The 21,677-nt window shown below is 38.8% G+C and overlaps 2 protein-coding genes across 7 annotated transcripts in view; one reads left to right on the top strand and one right to left on the bottom strand.

The window, feature by feature from the left end:
• becn1 (beclin 1, autophagy related) overlaps positions 1-21,677 on the top strand; it is a 260,154-nt gene that overhangs the window by 141,508 nt on the left and 96,969 nt on the right. For 5 of the 6 annotated variants that reach the window (XM_073866532.1, XM_073866529.1, XM_073866531.1 and 2 more), the window contains one exon: positions 7,409-7,603. The exons of the other annotated variant lie outside the window; for it this stretch is intronic. In XM_073866532.1, coding sequence (XP_073722633.1) covers positions 7,409-7,603 — 195 coding nt within the window. The remainder of the gene's footprint in view (positions 1-7,408; positions 7,604-21,677) is intronic. 6 annotated transcript variants of the gene reach the window in all.
• Positions 7,716-14,236, bottom strand: LOC141363664 (uncharacterized). Its single transcript, XM_073866535.1, has 2 exons — positions 9,348-14,236; positions 7,716-9,234 (listed from the first exon to the last, which is right to left on the bottom strand). Exon 1 carries the CDS (start codon positions 13,098-13,100, stop codon positions 12,183-12,185), a length of 918 nt encoding a protein of 305 aa, XP_073722636.1. The 5' UTR covers positions 13,101-14,236; the 3' UTR covers positions 7,716-9,234; positions 9,348-12,182.

Here is a 21,677-nt window from a genome sequence, read left to right as displayed (position 1 = left end):
TGTGATTTAAGTGGGCATCATCAAAAACATTTGAAGAAGACAAAAATGTCTGTAACTTACACAGACCAAATGAGAGTTCACAATATGTGTTGTGATACCCTGTCTGTGAACTCAAGGCTAAAGTTTCATCATCTAAACATGATATTAAAAGCATCAGTTTGATTTCAACTTTTGCAACAAACGATTATTTATTTAAAACGTACACGTTTCTTCCTCGTATCAACGTTATCTGTTTTAAACTGAATTACTAAACCATTAGAATACGTTACATTCTAACGTTTCTAAAATTATAAAAAAAAAGCCATGTTTTAGACATATTTCATAAAACGTTTGATCAAACTAAATATTTAAATCATTTAAAAGCAAGCATAAACATAGTTCAGATTTACTGGGCATACACACTAGCCAACGGAAGCTAATAAAACTTTTAATAAGAGTTATGTCATTTGAACCATCATTTTGCATACTTTTGCAAACCGCTCATGAATCCTGAGGTAATAAACTCCCGCGTCAGGTAACGTGCAGTGAGAAGCAGGAGTTCAGCTGACCGTCTGTGTGGGGGAAGGGAGGATTTCTCTCTGGGGAAGAACAACACTGACACCCGGTGGCCGGAAACGGTGGCCGATAACATTCCAACTTTGTGAAATTAAACTTTAAAATATGCGTTCACTTTACAAACCGACTGCAAATTTGAACATTATACATATATATTCTCGCCTGAACTTATGTTTAAAATACATTTTGTGGACTAGACAAAGTAATATTGAGAAACAGCTATAGCCTATGTATCTATTAAGTTGGCTCTGCTTCAAAATTACCCAACATATAACCCAACAAGTTGGGTTACACAAAAACTACCCAACACTGATAAAACAACCCAACAAAATAACCCAACTGGCTCAACCCAGCAGTTGGGTTGAAAAACCAACCCAACGTTTTTTAGAGTGTAGGAAAAGGATCTACCACCTTTAGACACTTTTGATATTCTAGGGATAATTAAGTGACCAGAATTTTAAGTGACTCAGTTTACGTGGTGGATTGTATTCTGATAGTAGTTCTTTAATATAGGAGGGCGCTAGGCCATTTAAGGCTTTGTAGGTGATTAGTAATATTTCAAATTGTATGCAATATTTAACTGGTAGCCAATGTAAAGATGCTAGAATTGGACTAATGTGGTCATACTTTTTAGATCGAGTAAGCACTCTTGCGGCAGCGTTTTGAACCAGATGTAGCTTGTTTACCTGATTTGAATGGCATCCCCCGTGTAACGAGTTACAATAGTCTATTCTAGAGGTCATAAAAGCATGGATAAGCTTTTCTGCATCTGATGCAGACAGCATATGGTGTATTTTTGAGATATTTCTAAGATGGAAGAATGCTGTGCGGCAGACATTGGCGATATGACTATCGAAAGATAGATTGCTGTCAAACATTACGCCTAAATTCTTAACCGTGGAAGATGGCACCACCATGCAGCCATCTATGGGCAACTTGTAATCTGACATATTATGTTTGGAGCAATTTGGTTTAATAATAAGTATCTCAGTCTTATTGGAGTTTAGCATAAGAATGTCTCCTAGAGGTAACATATATAACGAGATCTTGAGAGTTGTTATTTTTTTATTCCAGAACTAAATGAAATTAAAGGATTTGGAATTAAAGGCGGAGTCCACGATGTTTGAAAGCCAATGTTGATATTTGAAACCACCCAAACAAACACGCCCCTACCCCAATAGAATCTGGACCTTCTGTTGATAGACCCGCCCCACACATACGCAACCCGGCATTTGATTTGATTTTATTGGCTATAAGTGTGTTTTGGTAGTCGGCCCGTCTCCTTTTCCAACGCGTTTTTCAAACATCGTGGACTCCGCCTTTAATATCTGTGTAGCTGGCTATTCACATTATTTTCTGAGTATTTGCAGAGCACAATTAATTGTTTACCAAGCACATGAAGTAATGATTGTTGTGATTTTCTCTTTGGTTCTCTAACTCCCTGGGGTCACCGGCAGCGTGGGCACTGCAACCTCTTTATTTTTCAGTCACTGTGCAAAGAGACTAACAAAAGATAAATGTCTTCATAATTCTTGGAATGTCTACTTTTAAATGATATAAGTGAAATTGAAAACAAATATTCTCTTTTGGGTGTAAACTGTATGAGAGAAAGGAGAGGTACCATCTTTTTCATGTTACTTAATTACTTGAAATGAGCTGATTGACAAGTAAAAGAGCTGAGACAATTCACATGCATAGCTCTTGCCCCAAAGTCAGTGCCTCATCCAATTTCAGCATTTAGTGCTGTGAATCCTTGCTGTTTTACCCAAGTGCAGCAAACAGGACATCTAAATCCTTATTTACTTGCGTATGTGTGTTTCGTGCTTCTGTCAAACAGTACGAAGCGACGGCCACATGCATCCACAAACACGAGGCATCATATTTGACGCACTTTGTGCTGTTCTTATAAAAGACATTATTGCAGATCACAGATTTTTCAGGAGCTTCCACGCCACCTTGCATACGGTCTCTTTAAGCAAAAAGTTTCTTAGAAATTCTAAATCAAAGTTTTATGTGACTGAGTAGGCAGAATGATTTTTATATCATTTTAAAGAAGAAACTCTAGACTACTAGATCATGTGTTGAAAGGTCTTGTAAAAACATGTTTAGTATGGGTTTTGTGGACTTATATCAGTGACTTTTTGGTTTTTCAAAAACTATGCATAAACATTTTTCTCTCAAAAATACAAGCATGTACATACATTAAGGATGTGCATTGATGCATCACGCTCCCATTAAAAAGACCTGTCTAAAATCGATTCTGAATCGTAAGGCTCAGATTCAGTGTTTCATGCACAGCTTGTGCATGTACTACGGCTCCGTGATCAGTAGGAAGTCCTTATCAATCTAAAATCACTACAAGTTTGACTCGTTTATAACGTGCATTTAAAAAAGCAACACTCGTCCAACACAATCATTTAAAATATTCTTTATTATCATGAAAATACCTGAAACAATCTGATGAACAGCGATATAAATATGCCTCTTGATATTTCCTGGAATAGTGTTAGTAATGCTACTCCTTCTGTGGCACAAATGGTGTTTCTAAGCGAGAGCGCCCCCTGTCTTTTGGATGTGGCTGCATTTCACCGTAATTCATTTAAATTTATTAATTGAGAAAACGTGCATTTGCCCGATTAATTGTCACAACCCTAACATACATGTTGCTTACATAATGTTGTAGCACAGTTTGTGCTGAACACGGTGTTATAAGACTTTTGCCATTATTATGTTTTTAAGCAACAGAACAAAGCACAAATGTCAGTGCTGGTCAAAAGTGCTTAAGGATGCCAAATCACCCAGGGACCCCAGAGGGTTAAGAATTATGCTGAAGCAGTTCCATTTTCAAAAGATAGACTTTATTGTCAGACAACAATCCGAGCTAGTTCTGCAAAACCATTTCAAGGCATAGTTCACCTTAAAATGACTTCCAAAATATAATATCACTATCTGCTGTGTGTTTACCTCTCCCTTTCCTCCAGCTTTTTAAGACTTAATTGCATGCTATCCCTGACCTTTATCTTGACATCAAGTTACATTTTTATGTGGGCTGTTGAATATGTTACAGTTTTAAACCAATGTCAGGGCTCTAGACTTACTTTTGGCAATGGTTACACTGGTGCGCCTAACTTTTCTCTTAGGTGCACCAGCACAAAAGTTAGGTGCACCCAAATTTTTGACCGCATCATATTTAAAGTTCACCCAAAAATAAAAAAAATGTGACCAGTTGTGGATCTGGGACATTTTGAGTTATTCACAGATTCTGAAAGTGTAGTTCTCCACCCTCCCAATTAACTGAAACAAATATAAGCTCAAATGTAAAGTACTTAAAATGGATTGTGATCAATTATAAGTATGTGGATCAAATAAAGGTCTTGGGTGTCTGGCCAACACTCGTCCAGCGAATGTTTAGTAAGACACTAAAGACTATATTAGGATATAGCTCTCTTGGCTAAGGAGATGAATATCCTAAAATTGATCCAACAGCTTTAAGAGCAGGTAGCGATACCTTTAATGATTAGTGACTCCAGATTATGAGCATATAAACTACCAACAACATCATGTGTGATACAAATCAGACTTTATTGACTAACTAAACACATACTTCTCTAAACATACATACACGCACACATACATACAGTTCAGCATTGGAAGAAGGTAAAGGTTTAAGTAGGTTTTAAAAGGTTTTTAAGGTTTTAAAGAATAAATCATGAAGTTATGGCAGTATTTGTAATTCAGCAGATCAAAGCCTAAAATGAACCATCAGTTACTTAATGCGAATGCACCTTAGTTAAAAGGGGATAATGATGAAATAATGAAACTTTAATGTTTATGGAAACTCACCTCATTCTTGCAGATCTCGTTGCCTCCAATGAAATAAGTCGTTCGGGCACACTTTCTCTTTGTCAGTGTCTTCTTTGTGTATGTAATAATTTGTGAAATTTGCACTGTGCATCTGTTTGCTTCTAAATGTCCAATAATCCGCATGTCCTGCCAATCTTTTTCCGCAGCTAAAGAATCCAGCCGTTTTTTGTGTGTGTTTGACTTCATGCTGCGCTGCAAGAACTGACAGACAGATGACGTAAAAGTACTGCGAGAGCAAGTCGAAATTAAACTACTCCGTAAGATTTCTTGAAGAGCTCTTGTGGTACTTTGACGTCATCCGACTGCAGCGCCGTATAAAGTCAGTGGGGCGGCTGACGTACGACACGGCTGACTGTTATTTGTTCCGCCCCAGCTTCTTTTTTTTCTTTTGTTTTGTGTTCCTGAGCTTCCTTTACAGTCTGGGGAGACGCATGCTGTAAGTTAAAAAAAAAAAAAACTTAGCAAACACGTCTGAGGAACAGGTCAGCTGCGTCACTACAGTCAGGTGACTTCACACGGTTCAAAACTGAACCGAAAGAGAAGACAATGCTGAATAAAGTCGTAATTCTTGCTATTTTTGTACCAAAATGTATTTCCGATGCTTCAACACATTCTAACTGAACCACTGATGTCCCATGGACTACTTTGATGATGTTTTTATTACCTTTCTGGACATGGAAACCATACATAGATTTTCAATGGAGGGACTGAAAGCTCTCGGACTAAATCTAACGTTAAAACATCTTAAACTGTGTTCCGAAGATGACTTGTCTTCCGAGTTTTTTGGGGGTTTGTAGGGCCCTGGGGATGTTTTGACATGCACTGACAGTTATGCTTTTTTCAGTTGCTTAACAACATATTAATGGCAAAAGTCTCATAACACTGTGTTCAGCAAAAACTGGGCTACAATACTATATGAGCTACATGTATGTACATGTTTGTATTTTTAAGAGAAAAATGTTTATGCATGGTTTTTGAAAAAGCTAAATTTTTTAGTCACTGATATAAGTCCACAAAACTCATTCTAAACATGTTTTCCCAAGACCTTTCAAAACCGGATCTAGTAGTCTAGAGTTTATTTTTCAAAAAAATCAATTCGGCCTGCTCATTTACATAAAAAAAAAATGATTTACAATTTCTAAGACACTTTTGCTTGTTGTATGTTGTATGTGTGAGGGTGGGAAAAGGTGGGAAAGCTCCTGAATAATCAATCAGTGGTTGACAGCTCAGGAAACAAAAGAGTTGCATAATGAGCCACATAATGAGCCTTGTAGGAATGTTCAACAGGAATGTAACTTTCTCTGTAGTAAAACCATGATAAGGTTTACTTGGGAATTTATAACAAAAATTTTCAATAGAATGTAAATACCACACACACACACACACACACACACACACACACACACACACACACACACATTATATAAATATATTAATTTCAAAAGTATACCTTTAAAAACCATAGTAATCATGGTAAAGGTACTATTTGGCCATCGTAAAAATTAACACAGGGTTAGTGTTTGGTTGGCCAGCAAGAGGTTTTACTTTTGTGCAGTAAAAAGCTCAAAAGAAGAACTGCCTATCGTTGTCGAACTCTTATTTGTGTTTTTGTAATCATTATAGTAGAAACACAACAAGGGACAAGCGTAATAAACTTAACAATGTTTGTTTACAGCCGCTGCCGCCATTACTCCCTCACATGTTGATCATGAAAGCAGTATGTGTGCACATGCGAGTGATCCTGTGTTTAGTAAACTTGCTGTGCGGAGATATACGCTTCGCAAGTAAATAAGGATTGAGATGTACTGTTTGCAATCGCATATTTTATAAGAATACCAAAAAGCGCATCAAATTTCCTAACTTGTGTGTTTGTGTGTGTTCGTGCCGGTCGTGTGTACTGTTTGATGAAAGGACAAAGAAAACATTTGCGTCTGGAGATAGTGAGACACATACGCAAGTAAATAAGGATTTAGAGTCATGTTTGGTGCACTCGGATGAAACAACGCAGCATAACAAGGAATGAAGAGACTGGATCGTAGATTGTGTATCGATTGACTGCAGGAGGCACAAGTTATGCATATGGATGTCTCTGCATCACTTACTTCAATGGCGGGGGGGGGGGGGGGGGGTGGCGGTCTCATCTCATTACAGATAAACAGGTAACAGGAGAAAGACGGTTTCTCTCCTCCTTCTCATACAGTTTACACCGAATGACAATGTCTGTTCGATCTCACTTACATCATTTAAAAGCTGACATTCCAAGCATTATGTAGACATTTATCTTTTGTTTCTATGACATGTATTCGTTAAGTTACAGTTCATTTTTCTGACGCGTTTCTGAAAGGACTTCACTGAGGGAGAGAGAACAAAACACGCATCATGTCTATTTTCTTAATTTTGCGAAAAGTACAACATTCTGTTTTTATTGGGAGTGGACAGAGTTATCTAAGTCTCTTTGCGGAGTGATTGAAAAATAAAGAGTTTGCGGCGCCCCCACCCCAGTCGACCCCAGAGTTGTTGATAAAATCTTCTTCATGATCCACACTACTTTACACTCATGCAGTCACATTTAAATATTTTTTAAGTCCGTATTATCCTATTAAATGTCTCTGACTATTACAAATTTTATTCAAATTTTATTTTTGATGTTTTTTTTTTTAAATCACAACAATACATATGCAGGTAAAAAATCTCAGACTATATTTTTTATTCTGCATTTTTTGTTTTGTTTTAAATCCACATACAGTATGAGCAGGTTTGCTGACGTGGGTGGCGAATCGGATCATCTAAAATATTCTCAGATATAATGATTATTTATAATGATTAAAATTTTTTGCAGAACAGTCATTATTATTCTGTTAACCATTATCCTGCAATGCTTGTGCTTGTTGTCTTGCTTTCAATCGAGCAATAAAACACCAGCAAACAAATAGCAGCTGCAGTTCACTGCAGTTGGTTTTTGACATTGTTGTTTTTTGTGAATTGTAAGGAACTGTTTAGACCTGCTATCTCAGCTGCAAGAAGAGGAGGAGGCCAGTCTGCTGGCTGAGCTGCAGCAGCTAAAACAGAAGGAAGAATCAATGGTCCAGGAGCTAGAGAGCATCGAGGTGCAGCGTGAAGCTGTGGCCAAAGAGTTGGCTGAAGGACGCATCCACAGCCAACACCTGGACACTGAAGAACTTCAGTGCGTATGAATTGATCATATTTGAAGTTATTTATATTTTAACTTCTTTTAGTTCTGAATGCTATTTGTCGTGGATTTTTTCAAGAGAATCAGAGACGGTTGAGATGTAAAATTCTCTTCAAAGTATTTTATTAAAGAATTGTGTCAGACAGCTTGAAACACAATACTGGTCATAGGGTGTATACACCTGCATTGGTAAAATGATGTTGACAATGACAATGACTATGACAATGACCCCGTTCTGAGTTTCTCAGTGATTTAAATAGTGCCCCAGTTTTAGTAGCCCTCCCATTCGAACAATCTGTTTGTACTGGGCCTGTATCTTTGCGACCTTTAAGTTGCTAAACAAAAAGACAGCCATTGCTGGTAAAACACAATGCCTTTGTTTTCTAATGCGTCATAAAGCTATCTTGCTATTCTTACCAAGGTCACACGTCCCCCATCCCGGCCTAGCTGTGGAAAAACACTGTCATGTGCAAGCATGAGAGAGACAACTTAATTCATTTAGACCTCAACCATAAAACACATTAAAAGTATACTTTATATAAAACATTTATACTAAGCATAAGATAAAACACTCAAAATTTCTCTACCATATATCCCCCCTTCGGAAACTAAATGTTTTCGATAACCACCCTGCAAATACGACTGATGATACCAGAGAAGCCGGGCTAGGTACTTTAAAGAAAGAATCAATGAATAAAATACCCCTGACAATTATGGCCAGACCCTCAGTCACTTTTCTAGCTTCTTTTCACACGGGTTATCCTTTAAATGATAATTAACAACCTGTAAAAAAAGAATAATGATTAACAACATGTAAAAAAATAACATAACATTCAATTTTAAATCGAAAGCAAGCATATCATCTTTTCAAAAAAATATTTTCACTTTCTGGTAAGCCGTGCTAGGTGGATGTTTTACCTCCACCCCCAGGAGATTCCTGGACCATCAGTCACTTACCAGGCTTTTTACACTGTCATCACATCGTGGACAGTGATGCTTAAAACCATCCCTTTCCCTATTTTACACACACTTCAGGTTTGCAACTTGCATTACTAATAAAAGATTATAACTTGTAATAAAAATAATAAATGCAAAAGATAATACCTTGTTAATACAGTTGTGTTCAAAATTATTCAACCCCAACCGAAATTGATTGTTTTGGCTGGTTTGACATTGATTTTGATCATTCAGTCATCCTGCTTACAATTACATCAAAGAGGCATGTGTAGGTCAGACAAATATAACATAACATTTATAATGAAATAACCACAAATGTCTTTTCTGTGCTCACATCATTATCAGTTTTATTCAACCCCCAAGTGACATTCAATCTTAGTACTTAGTACAACATCCTTTTACAGTTACAATTACCTTTATAAGCCTGTACATTTGGTGGGAGAAACATTTTCATTATTAGAAACAAATAAACAACATTCATGCAATCTTCATCCTCCATATCCTTAAATGCTTTGATCATACATTACCCATTCTTTGTGATCTCCAAATCCAGTTTCTATGGTTCATCACATCACTATCTAAAAAATAAGGTTACAGTGTTTATTTATCATATGGTTATTTCAACATAATGACATGGAGACAGTCGCCCTGGTTGTCTTCTCTGGTACCTGGAAGCAAAGAGTATTATTATACCACAATTAGGAACATTTTACCTTAACAGCTGTTGGGCTAGCTTCTATGACCTCATACGAGCCTTCTCGTCTGGGTTCATCCCACTTACGTTAGTAAACTTTGATCTACACCCCGGTTTCTACAGGAAAAGGTGTTGCAGTCTCGTCACCAGGTGTCTCTCTGGGCCTGCTTTCAATCTGTAAAATAGCTTTATGGTTTCTCATTAGTTCAGCAGTATATTCATTAATTTCATTTTTTAGATCCTCCTCATGCTCCAAATTCAATTCATTTTGGTTAGCTTTTGAACATTGGTCTCCCAGTTACCATTTCATGAGGGGATAAATGCGTTTCCCTGCTAGTACTAGATCTTATGACCATGAGCGCTATTGGTAAGGCCTGAACCCGAATTAGTTTAGTCTGTGCACAGATTTTGGCTATTTTTGATTTGATTAAACCATTACACCTCTCAACCGCCCCTTGAGATACCCTGATCCAAATTTTTGGGTTATTCCTACCCTAGCAAGTGCTTTTCTCAACAGGTTGGCCTGAAATCCTGGTCCATTATCTGCCTGCAATACCTTGGGAAGCCCAAATCTTGGGACCACTTCCCTCTTAAGTGCTCCAGCCACTGCTTGCGCACTCAGCGTTCACACTGGATAAGCTTCTGTCCATCTCGAAAAAACAAATTTTCTCCTTAATTGGGTGGATCATATTTACAAAATCCATCACTAAATGCACAAATGGTCCTTCCACACTTGGAAACAGACGCATTGGATGTACTACTGGTTTGACATTTCTTTTCATATATGTCACATTCACAAAAAATCGCTAATTTTGTTTTGCATATTGATAAACCAGAAACCCTGTTTTCTCAAAATCTTATCTATCATCTCCCCCCTTGCGCAATGTTCACTACCATGCGCATTCATCATTACCATTTTCTCCATTCTAGATGGTATTACTAATTGTTGTTGCTCTGTTCTTCACAAACCTTTTACGTTGACAACACCTCTGCTTTGCCACTCCATCTTTTCAATTTGTTATGCTGTATTTTGCATGTTTCTGATTTCATCTACAGTTACGTCTGCGGAAATGCTCACCTGTTCACTGTCAGTCTTTTTACCTGACCTTGTCGCTACCATGGTCATGGTTTCAGCTCGCTCTGATTTTGGCGCGCCTAATTTTGCTTTCTCATCTGCTTTTTCATTTCCTTTGTCAATAAATGAATGCCTTCTGTTATACAAACATGTGGTGTGCCTTCACTACAATATAACAACATTTGTCTGATTTTTTCCCATGTCCTCACATTTAAATTCCCTAAATTAATTTACCCTACTGGCATATTCTGGTATTAACTTTAGTATGAACTACAATACCCTATGGCTCCCGTTAATTCCATCATTTGCATCACTGTGTTTTGCTATGGATAGTCAAGCATGGTTCTGTGGTGTTTGTCAAAAATTTCTTTTTGCTCTTCAAAGATTACTTTTTTTAGTTATTGTACACTGGTTTTAGCCAATATCAGCTTTTATTTTGATACTTTTATCTGCATGTCATACAGTCTGCTCAAAACTTGTTCTGTTAATTTCTCAAACCCCTATCTGTTGTTTTGTGCTATCAAAATATTATCTACATATTGCAAGCATACTCCCTCTCATCTCTGGGGATAACTAGCTTATCTTTTAGCAATTGGTTAAACAATGCAATTACCTGCTCCTTTGTGCTGCTGTCCTGTAAAATTATTTGCTTCTGCTGTATACCTGGCTCAGTCATTTCTAATGGAATAAGATACCAACCTAGCTCCCTGTTCTCCATCCAGCCTTCCTCTCCTTCTTCCCATTCAATGGAATATTACTTTTTCACATAAGGTCCTGGGTCCCTAGCCATATGATTTCCCCACACCCACACTTTCACATGGGGGTGGCTTCCTTCCACAGCAAAATTATCTAGCTTAAAACTGCTGATCCTCACTCCTACTCCAGCCTCACAAACCAGCACTCCTTCACTTCTCAACTCAATATCTTCTCCTAATCTTTGTTCATACTCTAAATCCTCTCTTCTTTCCTCGTCCCTGAAAATCTTTAGTTTTTTCTCTGGCAGCCGCCATCATTTTTTCTAATTTCCCTATCCAATATACTTCTGGTCTAATTAAAGGGGTACGTTCCTGTTTAGTTATTTTGGTTAGACACTGCAATGTTAATCCCTGTGGTGTGGTTTTGATGGTAGCATCTAATTTACACAAATTTCCCTTCCAATTAATGTGATCGGAACCTGAGGTGCCCTCAGAAATTGATTTACAACAGTTTTTCCTTCTATCTGAACCATAATTGTTTCTGACAGACACATTTCCATGTGTTCTCCAGAGAATCCCCATTGTTGTAACAGATGATTGTGATGCAACAACCCCAGGTACCAATTTTGGATCAATTGAGCTGCATGTAGCCCCGGTGTCGATTAAACATTAAATTTTCACTCCATTAATTATGCATGTTAATTTAGGTTCTTCCCAATCATTTTTGGATAATGCTACCTGTTGGTTAATGGGACCCTCCGAACACCCCTATTGCTTCCATGGGTTTTTTGGACAGTCACGCCTAGCATGAGTATTCTCTCCACATCCCCAGCAAACATTGTTTTGCCCGAAATATGGACCCAGATTGGCGGATGCCCTGTTCCTCTGCCCCTTGGCCGTCTTCGAAAACTAATTCATCTACTCTGTCCACTAGGTGCCATTACATTCACAACTACTGGTTGAGACGGGGCTGCGCCCTGAGGGTGCTGCCATGGGTTCTGATTTTGGGTTTGATCTGCAGCTTGTTTTGGCAGATCTGCTACCTTTTCAGACTTGTTAGGAGGGTGTGTTGCAACCATTTCGCCCTGAGAGTGGCTTGCTGACTCATATGACCCTGCCCATCCCACTACATAGGTTCCCCTGGGGGCCTTACTAATGTCTTTGTGTCTTTTTCTTTTCTTTCAGACTAACTTGAACCAACTTTCGTTCAGTCTCTTTAGCTTGTTGCTCTAAGTCTCTTTTGTGTTTCTGGTGTTTGGAGGCATGGTGTTTCAGGGTCTCCACCCACTGGCTGTGTGGCATTGCATCTAGCCCTGGGGTGTCACTCAGTTTGTTTTGCACAGACACTGGCAGTGCGTCCAGCAGTTCCTTTCTGAACAATCTGGTTTCAAAGTCTCTTGGGTCAGTGGGATCTTTTCTCAGCCCCTGCCCTCTCCAAGTTTGCATGTTTTTAGCAATCCACAGTGCACAGTCCTCCTGACCCAGTGCAGCGGGGGTCAGTTTGGTGCTGTCAAACTTGACAGGGAACTCAGTTCTCAAGGCACCCCAAAGTCTCCCTCTGCAACAGTCAAGAGACTGGCCGTCAAAATCATACGAAACCACACTCTGTCCCATACCTGCTGACCACAACACATCCTCCATTTCCCTCAAACTAGTGATTTTTGCCAGTAAGGCTTTTATGTCACCCACCGCCAATCTTGTACCTTGTGTCTCTTTCTCCAACGCACCGATCCAGGGACCAGCACCGTCTCTTAAACTTGGCAACAAATTTATTATAGTCTCTAAATCCCTATGAGCCCATGGGACATACACAGCTGTTTTCCCTTCAATACGCAAAGGAAATACACTCACACCTGGCTCATTCATTCCACCTCTAGGGGTGCTTTTCAATAATGGGAATCTGTCCTCTATTGGGTCAAAGTCTAAAGCTAATCTGTCCCTATACTCCAAATCTCTGTTTCTCTCCTCTACCAACATCTTAGCTCTGTAAGTTCTTAATCCATCAGGTCCTGACATTTTTGTCATATCTATACCACCTTTAGAGGCTGGGTACTCTTGTGTCATTTTCATATATTTTTTTTTCCAATATGTTTTATTGTCATTTTCTCATTTTATAACCCCAGAACAAGCACACTTGCTTACACCTCTTCACATATACATCTTCCATTAATACTTCTTAAAAAAAAGATAATAATAATAATAATATTAATAAATAACAACAACAAAAAACAAACAAAAATAAATAAATAGTTAGTAAAGAAAAAAATAATAATAATTACATTGTCTGTAAAAAAAAAATTCTTTCTATAGAGTCTGCAGTCCCAATTTACATGATATTTATGTATGGCTCCCACAGCCGATCAAAGTCATTCCTCTTACATTTAGCGATATATGTTAGCCTTTCCAGTCCGATACAATTTGATATCTCCTTAATCCACATTTTCATGGATGGAGCGTCCATACTCTTCCAGCATAGTGCAATAACTATTCTGGCTTGAAGCAGACCAAAGTCTATAAGGTTAGTCTGTCTTGATGTTTGTATAATGTCCACTGGATATATTCCAAGAATGCAAAGTTTGCACAGTCATTTTTATATTTAGCCAGTCATCGGTTTCTCGCTTTCTCTGTTCCATAGCCTGCAGTGCCCTAACCTTTTGTTGCTTAAGCACCCTTTCTTTTGCTATCTCTCTATCCTGCCTTTCTTGGTCCAAAATCATCCTTTCTTCCTCTTGTAATCTTTTGCCCAGCTCTCTGTCCTGCGATAGCCCTGATAAACCCAAAGACTTCACCTCTTTAGTTAATTCAGTTATTAGGGGTCAAGCACCGAAGGTGCTGTGACACCTATTGGAATTAGGGGTCAAGCACCGAAGGTGCTGAGACACCTATTGGAATTGTACTTTTTTCTTCTTCTTAGCCATTGGTGTCTATGGCAGTCCTATGAACCGTATGTAAGAAAATGATGCAATTTGGCACAGTTGTAGTGGAGGTCATAAATAGTCAGGTGGTCAAAAATGGGGTCTCTAGTACTAACTCTATAGCGCCACCAGCAGTGCAAAAATTCAATGTTCAAATGGTTATAACTGCAGATCCGTTTGATCTATGAAAATTCTACTTAGTACACGTGATTGCTCTTTTCATGCTTATTGTTTTTAATACCTTACAGTAAGACTCCACCCATTACAGTAGCAGCCATTTTGAAATGTACAGTATTTAGTTTTTTCGCTACTCCTTCAAATTTGGTGCAATTGTTATGAAATTTGTCACAGGTGATCTTTGTAGTGAGCCGCACAGAAATGACCGAACAGAATTTTGATATTTATCTTTTTTCAAAAGTAATAAATGCGCAAACTTAACGAGGTTGACGCAAAAATGGTTCTGAAGCTGTAGCTCGGTCATTCTTTGATCAATTGAAATGAAATTTGGTACACTTAATGTGGACCATGAACTTGGGGTTCATGCCAAATTTGGTGACAGCGCCACCTATGGGTCATGAGATATGAAAATATGCTATTTTTGCCCATAGCTTCTTAACTGTTTGTCAGAAAATTATGGTCTTGATGTCTATGGATTGCTTACATCATGCCGCATCTGTCGATGTGTATTATGCCGGGTTTGACTGAACCGCCTGTCCGCCATTTTGAAATTTCACATAATTTGTTATATTTTTTGAACAATTGGACATATCCGCGCAAAAATTAGTAAGGAGCTTCGACATGATGTCCTGAAGGTACCTGGGAAGTCAGAGTACAGCGCCACCTAGGGGTTATAAACTATAACAGTTCTTATGGAACTGCTTATAACTTCTGAATACTTTGTCTGATATTAATTTTTTTTGTGAAATTGTATTCACTGGTTTATGCCGATTGCAACGATACCTCATTTGTCATTTTCCAACATTCTATTCATGTGTTATTGTAAGGCATATGGTAAATGATCTTTTCGCTACTCCTTTTACAAATTTTGTTTATTTTATGCCAGGTTCTGCTGGTATAATGTTTGGAGCAATCCGCACAGGAATGACTGAACAGATTTTTCTGGCACCTAGGCAGTTTTTTGAGAAATACCTCTGTAAAGTTGATCGTGGCTGTGATGTTGTCTATTTGTCATAGTTAATTACTGTATATTACATTTTATAGCGTTGCTCTACAGAATGTTTTTCTTGTCTTCAATCTCACTTGAGCTTTTTGATTCTCATATACATTGTATTTCTGTTATTTCTGCTCTGTGGTGTCATTTCTACATCTTTGGTAATTGGCATATATCAATCCTGCATCTCTGTAATCTCTTTTCTGCTTTCCCTTGAACTGTGTCAACTGAGTGGCGCGGCGAGTAAGGCAACCGCATAGAGATTCTGAGTTCTTGGGTTCGAATCCCGCCTGAGTCATGATGTTTTGTTCTTCCTCATCAATTCTTCTCAACCTGTCTGTAGTTCACATGTGTTCTATTTTTCCATGTTTGCTGTTGTTGCTCTGCATTGTGGTGCTTCTGCTGTGTCTTTCCTGCATCTTTGGTGATTGACATATGTTAATCCTTTCAGCTCTCTAATATCTTGTCTGCTGCCTCATGAACTTTGTCAACTGAGTGGCGCATCTAGTTAACCAGATCCATTGAGATTCTGAGTTCCTGGGTTCGAATCCCACCTGAGTCATGACGTTTTGTTCTTCCTCATCAATTCTTCTCAACCTGTCTGTAGTTCACATGTGTTCTATTTTTCCATGTTTGCTGTTGTTGCTCTGCATTGTGGTGCTTCTGCTGTGTCTTTCCTGCATCTTTGGTGATTGACATATGTTAATCCTTTCAGCTCTCTAATCTCTTGTCTGCTGCCTCATGAACTTTGTCAACTGAGTGGCGCATCTAGTTAACCAGATCCATTGAGATTCTGAGTTCCTGGGTTCGAATCCCACCTGAGTCATGACGTTTTGTTCTTCCTCATCAATTCTTCTCAACCTGTCTGTAGTTCACATGTGTTCTATTTTTCCATGTTTGCTGTTGTTGCTCTGCATTGTGGTGGTTCTTGCTGTGCTTTGTGTGCTTGCTGTGCTTTGTGTGCTTGCTGTGCTTTGGGAGTTTGCTGTGCTTTGTGTGCTGGTTGTGCTTTGTGAGCTTGCTGTGCTTTGTGAGCTTGCTGTGCTTTGTGAGCTTGCTGTGCTTTGTGTGCTTGCTGTGCTTTGTGTGCTTGCTGTGCTTTGTGTGCTTGCTGTGCTTTGTGTGCTTGCTGTGCTTTGTGTGCTTGCTGTGCATTGTGAGCTTGCTGTGCTTTGTGTGCTTGCTGTGCTTTGTGTGCATTGCGCCGAAGGTGCTTGACTCCGTGTTGCTGCTTGCAGCTATATTTAGGGGCCAAGCACCTATGGTGCTGTGGCACCTATTGTTTCTGTTAGTATTATTAGGGGTCAAGCACCGAAGGTGCTGAGACACCTATTGGAATTGTCAGTATTATTATTATTCTGCTGTTTCTTCTTCTTCTTAGCCATAGGCGTCTATGGCAGCCCTATGAACCGTACATAGGAAAATGATGAAATTTGGCACAGTTGTAGTGGTGGTCTTAAAAAGTCACGTGACCAAAAATGGGGTCTCTAGTACTAACTCTATAGCGCCACCAGCAGTGCAAAAATTCAATGTTCAAATGGTTATAACTGCTGATCCGCTTGATCCATGAAAATTCTACTTAGTACACGTGATTGCTCTCCTCATGCTTGTTGTTTTTAATACCTTACATGAAAACTCCACCCATTACAGTAGCGGCCATTTTGAAATGTACAGTATTTCGTTTATTCGCTACTCCTCCTTCAAATTTGGTTAAATTGTTATGAAATTTGGCACAGGTGAACTTTGGAGTGAGCCGCACAGAAATGACCGAACAGAATTTTGATATTTATCTTTGTTCAAAAGTAATAAATGCGCAAACTTAACGAGGTTGACGCAAAAATGGTTCTGAAGCTGTATCTCGGTCATTCTTTGATCAATTGAAATGAAATTTGGTACACTTCATGTGGACCATGAACTTGGGGTTCATGCAAAATTTGGTGACAGCGCCACCTATGGGTCATGAGATATGAAAAATGGCTTTTTTTGCCCATAACTACTGAATTGTTTGTCAGAAAATTATGATGTTGGTGTTTACTGATTCCTTGGCTCATGCCGCATCTGTCGATATGTATTATGTCGGGTTTGACCACACCACCTGTCTGCCATTTTGAAATTGATCATAAATTGTTATATCTTTTGAACTATTGAACATATTCGTACAAAAATAGTCAGGGAGCTTCGGCATGATGTCCTGAAGGTACTTGGGAAGTCAGAGTACAGCGCCACCTAGGGGTTATAAACTATAACAGTTCTTATAGAACTGCTTATATCTTCAGAATACTTTGTCTGATATACATTTTCTTTGTGAAATTTTATTTACTGGTTTTTGCCGATCGCAACAATACCTTGTTTGTCATTTTCCATCATTCTGTTCATGTGTTTTTGTAAGGCATATGGTAAATGATTTTTCGCTACTCCTTTTACAAATTTTGTTTATTTTATGCCAGGGTCTGCTTGTATAATGTTTGGAGCAATCCGCACAGACGTGACTGAACAGATTTTTCTGCTGAGTGTCAAATTTTTGAGAAATACCTCTGTAAAGCGGACCATGCCTGTCATGCTGTCCCTTTGTCATATTAAAAAGAATCTGACAAAATTTGCCCATGTTGTTCATTATTGTACAAAATGTTCTTCACGAATTCAGTGCCATTTAAGTTATCTGATTGCCCTACACTTTGTATTTCTGTTTATTTTTGCTTTGTTGTGTTATTTCTGCCTTTTCAGTGATTGGCATGTCAATGTTTGCAGTTTTGAAGCCTCTTTTCCACAGCCTTTCAACCCATGATTCCTCAGTGGCGCATGCGGTTAGTGCTGTGCTTTGAGAACCTGAGTTCATGGGTTCAAATCCCATGTGAAGTGGTTTTTTGTCTTAACTTTTTTTCTCACTTAAGTTTTGTGATTTTCATACTATACATTGTATTTCAGTTATTTGTGCTCTTTGTTATCATTTCTACACTTTTGGTAATTGCTGGATATCAATGTTTATAGCTGTAAAGCTGTATTCTATAGCTTGGACACACCAACTCAGTGGTTTAATCGGTTACTCAGTGGCGCATGCGGTTAGTGCTGTGCTTTGGGAACATGAGGTCATGGGTTCAAATCCCAGCTCTTACTTTCACTTATTGAGATTTCCTTTTGTGTTCCCTTTAACACGTTCTTCTCGACCTGTCTGGTTTTCCACACGTGTTATATTTTTGAAATCTTTTCTGTTGTTGCTCCGCCCTGCAGTGGTTCTGCTCTGCATTTGCTTTGCTTCGGGTTCGAGCTCTGTATTGCACGCTTTCTGTGCTTTGCGCATTTGCTGCGTCGTGTGGTTTTTGCTGTGCTTTGGGTGCTCATTGCGCTGAAGGTGCTTGACCCCGCAATTGCTGCTTGCAGCTATATTTATTATTATTATTTTTCCGCTTCCCCAATGGGAGTCTATGGCAGCCCTATGAACCGTATGTAGGAAAATGATGAAATTTGGCACAGTTGTAGTGGTGGTCATAAATAGTCATTTGGCCAAAAATGGGGTCTCTAGCAGTAACTCTATAGCGCCACCATCATCTCAAAAATTCAATGTTCAAATGGTTATAACTGGTGATCCATTAGATCTATGAGAATTCGACTTAGTACACGTGATTGCTCTCCTCATGCTTATTGTTTTTAATACCTTACAGTAAGACTCCACCCATTACAGTAGCGGCCATTTTGAAATGTACAGTATTTCGTTTTTTCGCTACTCCTCCTTCAAATTTGGATAAATTCTTATGAGTTTTGGCACATGTGATCTTTGGAGTGAGCCGCATAGAAATGACTGAACAGAATTTTGATATTTTTCTTTATTCAAAAGTAATTAATGCGTGAACTTAACGAGATTGACGCAAAATTGGTTCTGAGGCTGTATCTCGGTCATTCTTTGATCAATTGAGATGAAATTTGGTACGCTTCATGTCGACCATGAAATGGGGGTCCATGCCAAATTTGGTGACAGCGCCACCTATGGGTCATGAGATAGGAAAAAAAACAATTTTTGCGCATAACTTCTGAATCGTTTTTCAGAAAATTATGATCTTGGTGTCTACGGATTCCTTGGCTCATGCCGCATCTGTCGATATGTATTATGCCGGGATTGACCGAACCGCCTGTCCGCCATTTTGAAATCTGTGATAAATTGCTATAACTTTTGAACTATCAGATATATCGGCGCAAAAATCGGTAGGGAGCTTCGGCATGACGTCCTGAGGAAATCAGAGAACAGCGCCACCTAGGGGTTATAAACTATAACAGTTCTTATAGAACTGCTTATAACTTCTGAATTCTTTGTATGGCATGTAAGCTCTTTTCTGCTGCCCCTTGAGCTGTGTCTACTGAGTGGCGCATCTGTTAAGTTGTATGCATTGAGATCCTGAGTTCGTGGGTTCGAATCCCGCCTGAGGCAGGTGTTAATTTGTTCTATTAAAGTTTTGTTCTTTCCCACCTATTTGTCTCGACCTGTCTGTAGTTCACATATGTTCTATTTTTGCCATGTTTTCTGTTGCTGCTCTGCACTGCGGTGGTTCTGCTCTGTCATTGCTATGCTTTGGGTTCTTTGCGGCGCCTTGTGTTCTTGATGCACCTTGGGTGCTCAATGCGCCCTGGGTGATTGATACGTTGTATCTTTCTTGCTGTGCTTTTGGTGCTCATTGCGCTGATGGTGCTTGGCCCCGTATCGCTGCTTGCAGCTATATTTGTTAGTATTATTATTAGGGGTCAAGCACCGAAGGTGCTGAGACACCTATTGCAATTGTTAGTATTATTATTATTATTATTATTCTTACTCTTGTCCAATGGGAGTCTATGGCAGCCCTATGAACCATAAGTAGTAGAATGATGAAATTTGGCACAATTGTAGTGGTGGTCCTAAATAGTCATGTGACCAATAATGGGGTCTCTAGCAGTAACTCTATAGCGCCACCAGCAGATAAAAAATTCAAAGTTCGAACTGTTATAACTGGTGATACATTTGAACTATGAAAATTCTACTTAGTACACGTGATTGCCCTTCTCACATTAATTGATTTTAATACCTTACAGTAAGACTCCTCCCATTACAGTAGCGGCCATTTTGAAATGTACAGTTGTTTGTTTTTTCGCTACTCCTCATTCAAATTTGGTTCAATTGTTATGAAGTTTGTCACAGATGATCTTTCTAGTGAGCTGCATAGAAATGACCGAACAGAATTTTGATATTTATCTTTATGCAAAAACAATAAATGTGTGAACTTAACGAGGTTGATGCAATAATGGTTCTGAAGCTGTACCTCGGTCATTCTTTGATCAATTGAAATGAAATTTGGTACACTTCATGTTGACCATGAACTGGCGGTCCATATCAAATTTGGTGACAGCACCACCTATGGGTCATGAGATATGAAAATAGGCTATTTTTGCACATAACTTCTGAACTGTTTGTCAGAAAATTATGATCTTGATGTCTATGGATTGCTTACATCATGCCGCATCTGTCGATGTGTATTATGCCGGGTTTGACCAAACCGCCTGTCCGCCATTTTGAAATTTCAGATAAATTGTTATATTTTTTGAACTATTGGACATATCCGCGCAAAAAGTGGTAAGGAGCTTTGACATGATGTCCTGAAGGTACCTGGGAAGTCAGAGTACAGCGCCACCTAGGGGTAATAAACTATAACAGTTCTTATGGAACCCTTTATAACTTTGGAATACTTTGTCTGATATCAATTTCTTTCTGAAATTGTATTCACTGGTTTATGCCGGTTGCAACGATACCTCATTTGTCATTTTCCAACATTCTGTTCATGTATTATTGTAAAGCATTTGGTAGATGATTTTTCCGCTACTCCTTTTACAAATTTTGTTTATTTTTTGCCAGGTTCTGCTCATATAATGTTTGGAGCAATCCGCACAGAAATGACTGAACAGATTTTTGATATTCTGTTCTCTTTCTTAGAAATACCACTCCAAAGTTGACCGTGCCTGTGACGTTGTCTATTTGCCATAGTAAATTAATGTGACTGTATATTACATTGTATAGCATTACTATACATAATGATCTGCTTGTCTTCAATCTCACTTGAACTCATGTACATTGTATTTATGTTATTTCTACTTCTGCTGTGTCAATTCTGCATCTTTGGTGATTGACATATGTCAATCCTTGCAGATATCTAATCTTTTTCTGCTGCCCCATGAACTGTGTCAACTGAGTGGCGCATCTAGTTAAACCACATGCATTGAGATTCTGAGTTCCTGGGTTCGAATCCCACCTGAGTCATGACGTTTTGTTCTTCCTCATCAATTCTTCTCAACCTGTCTGTAGTTCACATGTGTTCTATTTTTCCATGTTTGCTGTTGTTGCTCTGCATTGTGGTGGTTCTTGCTGTGCTTTGTGTGCTTGCTGTGCTTTGTGTGCTTGCTGTGCTTTGTGAGCTTGCTGTGCTTTGTGTGCCTGCTGTGATTTGTGTGCTTGCTGTGCTTTGTGTGCCTGCTGTGATTTGTGTAATTGCTGTGCTTTGTGTTCTTGCTGTGCTTTGTGTGCTTGCTGTGCTTTGTGTGCTTTGT

Source organism: Misgurnus anguillicaudatus, chromosome 4, assembly GCF_027580225.2.
Source record: "Misgurnus anguillicaudatus chromosome 4, ASM2758022v2, whole genome shotgun sequence".
In the NCBI taxonomy this organism is placed as follows: Eukaryota; Metazoa; Chordata; class Actinopteri; order Cypriniformes; family Cobitidae; genus Misgurnus; species Misgurnus anguillicaudatus.
The sequence above is the reverse complement of the archived record's forward strand: the minus strand, read 5'-3'. Positions and strand labels throughout refer to the sequence as shown.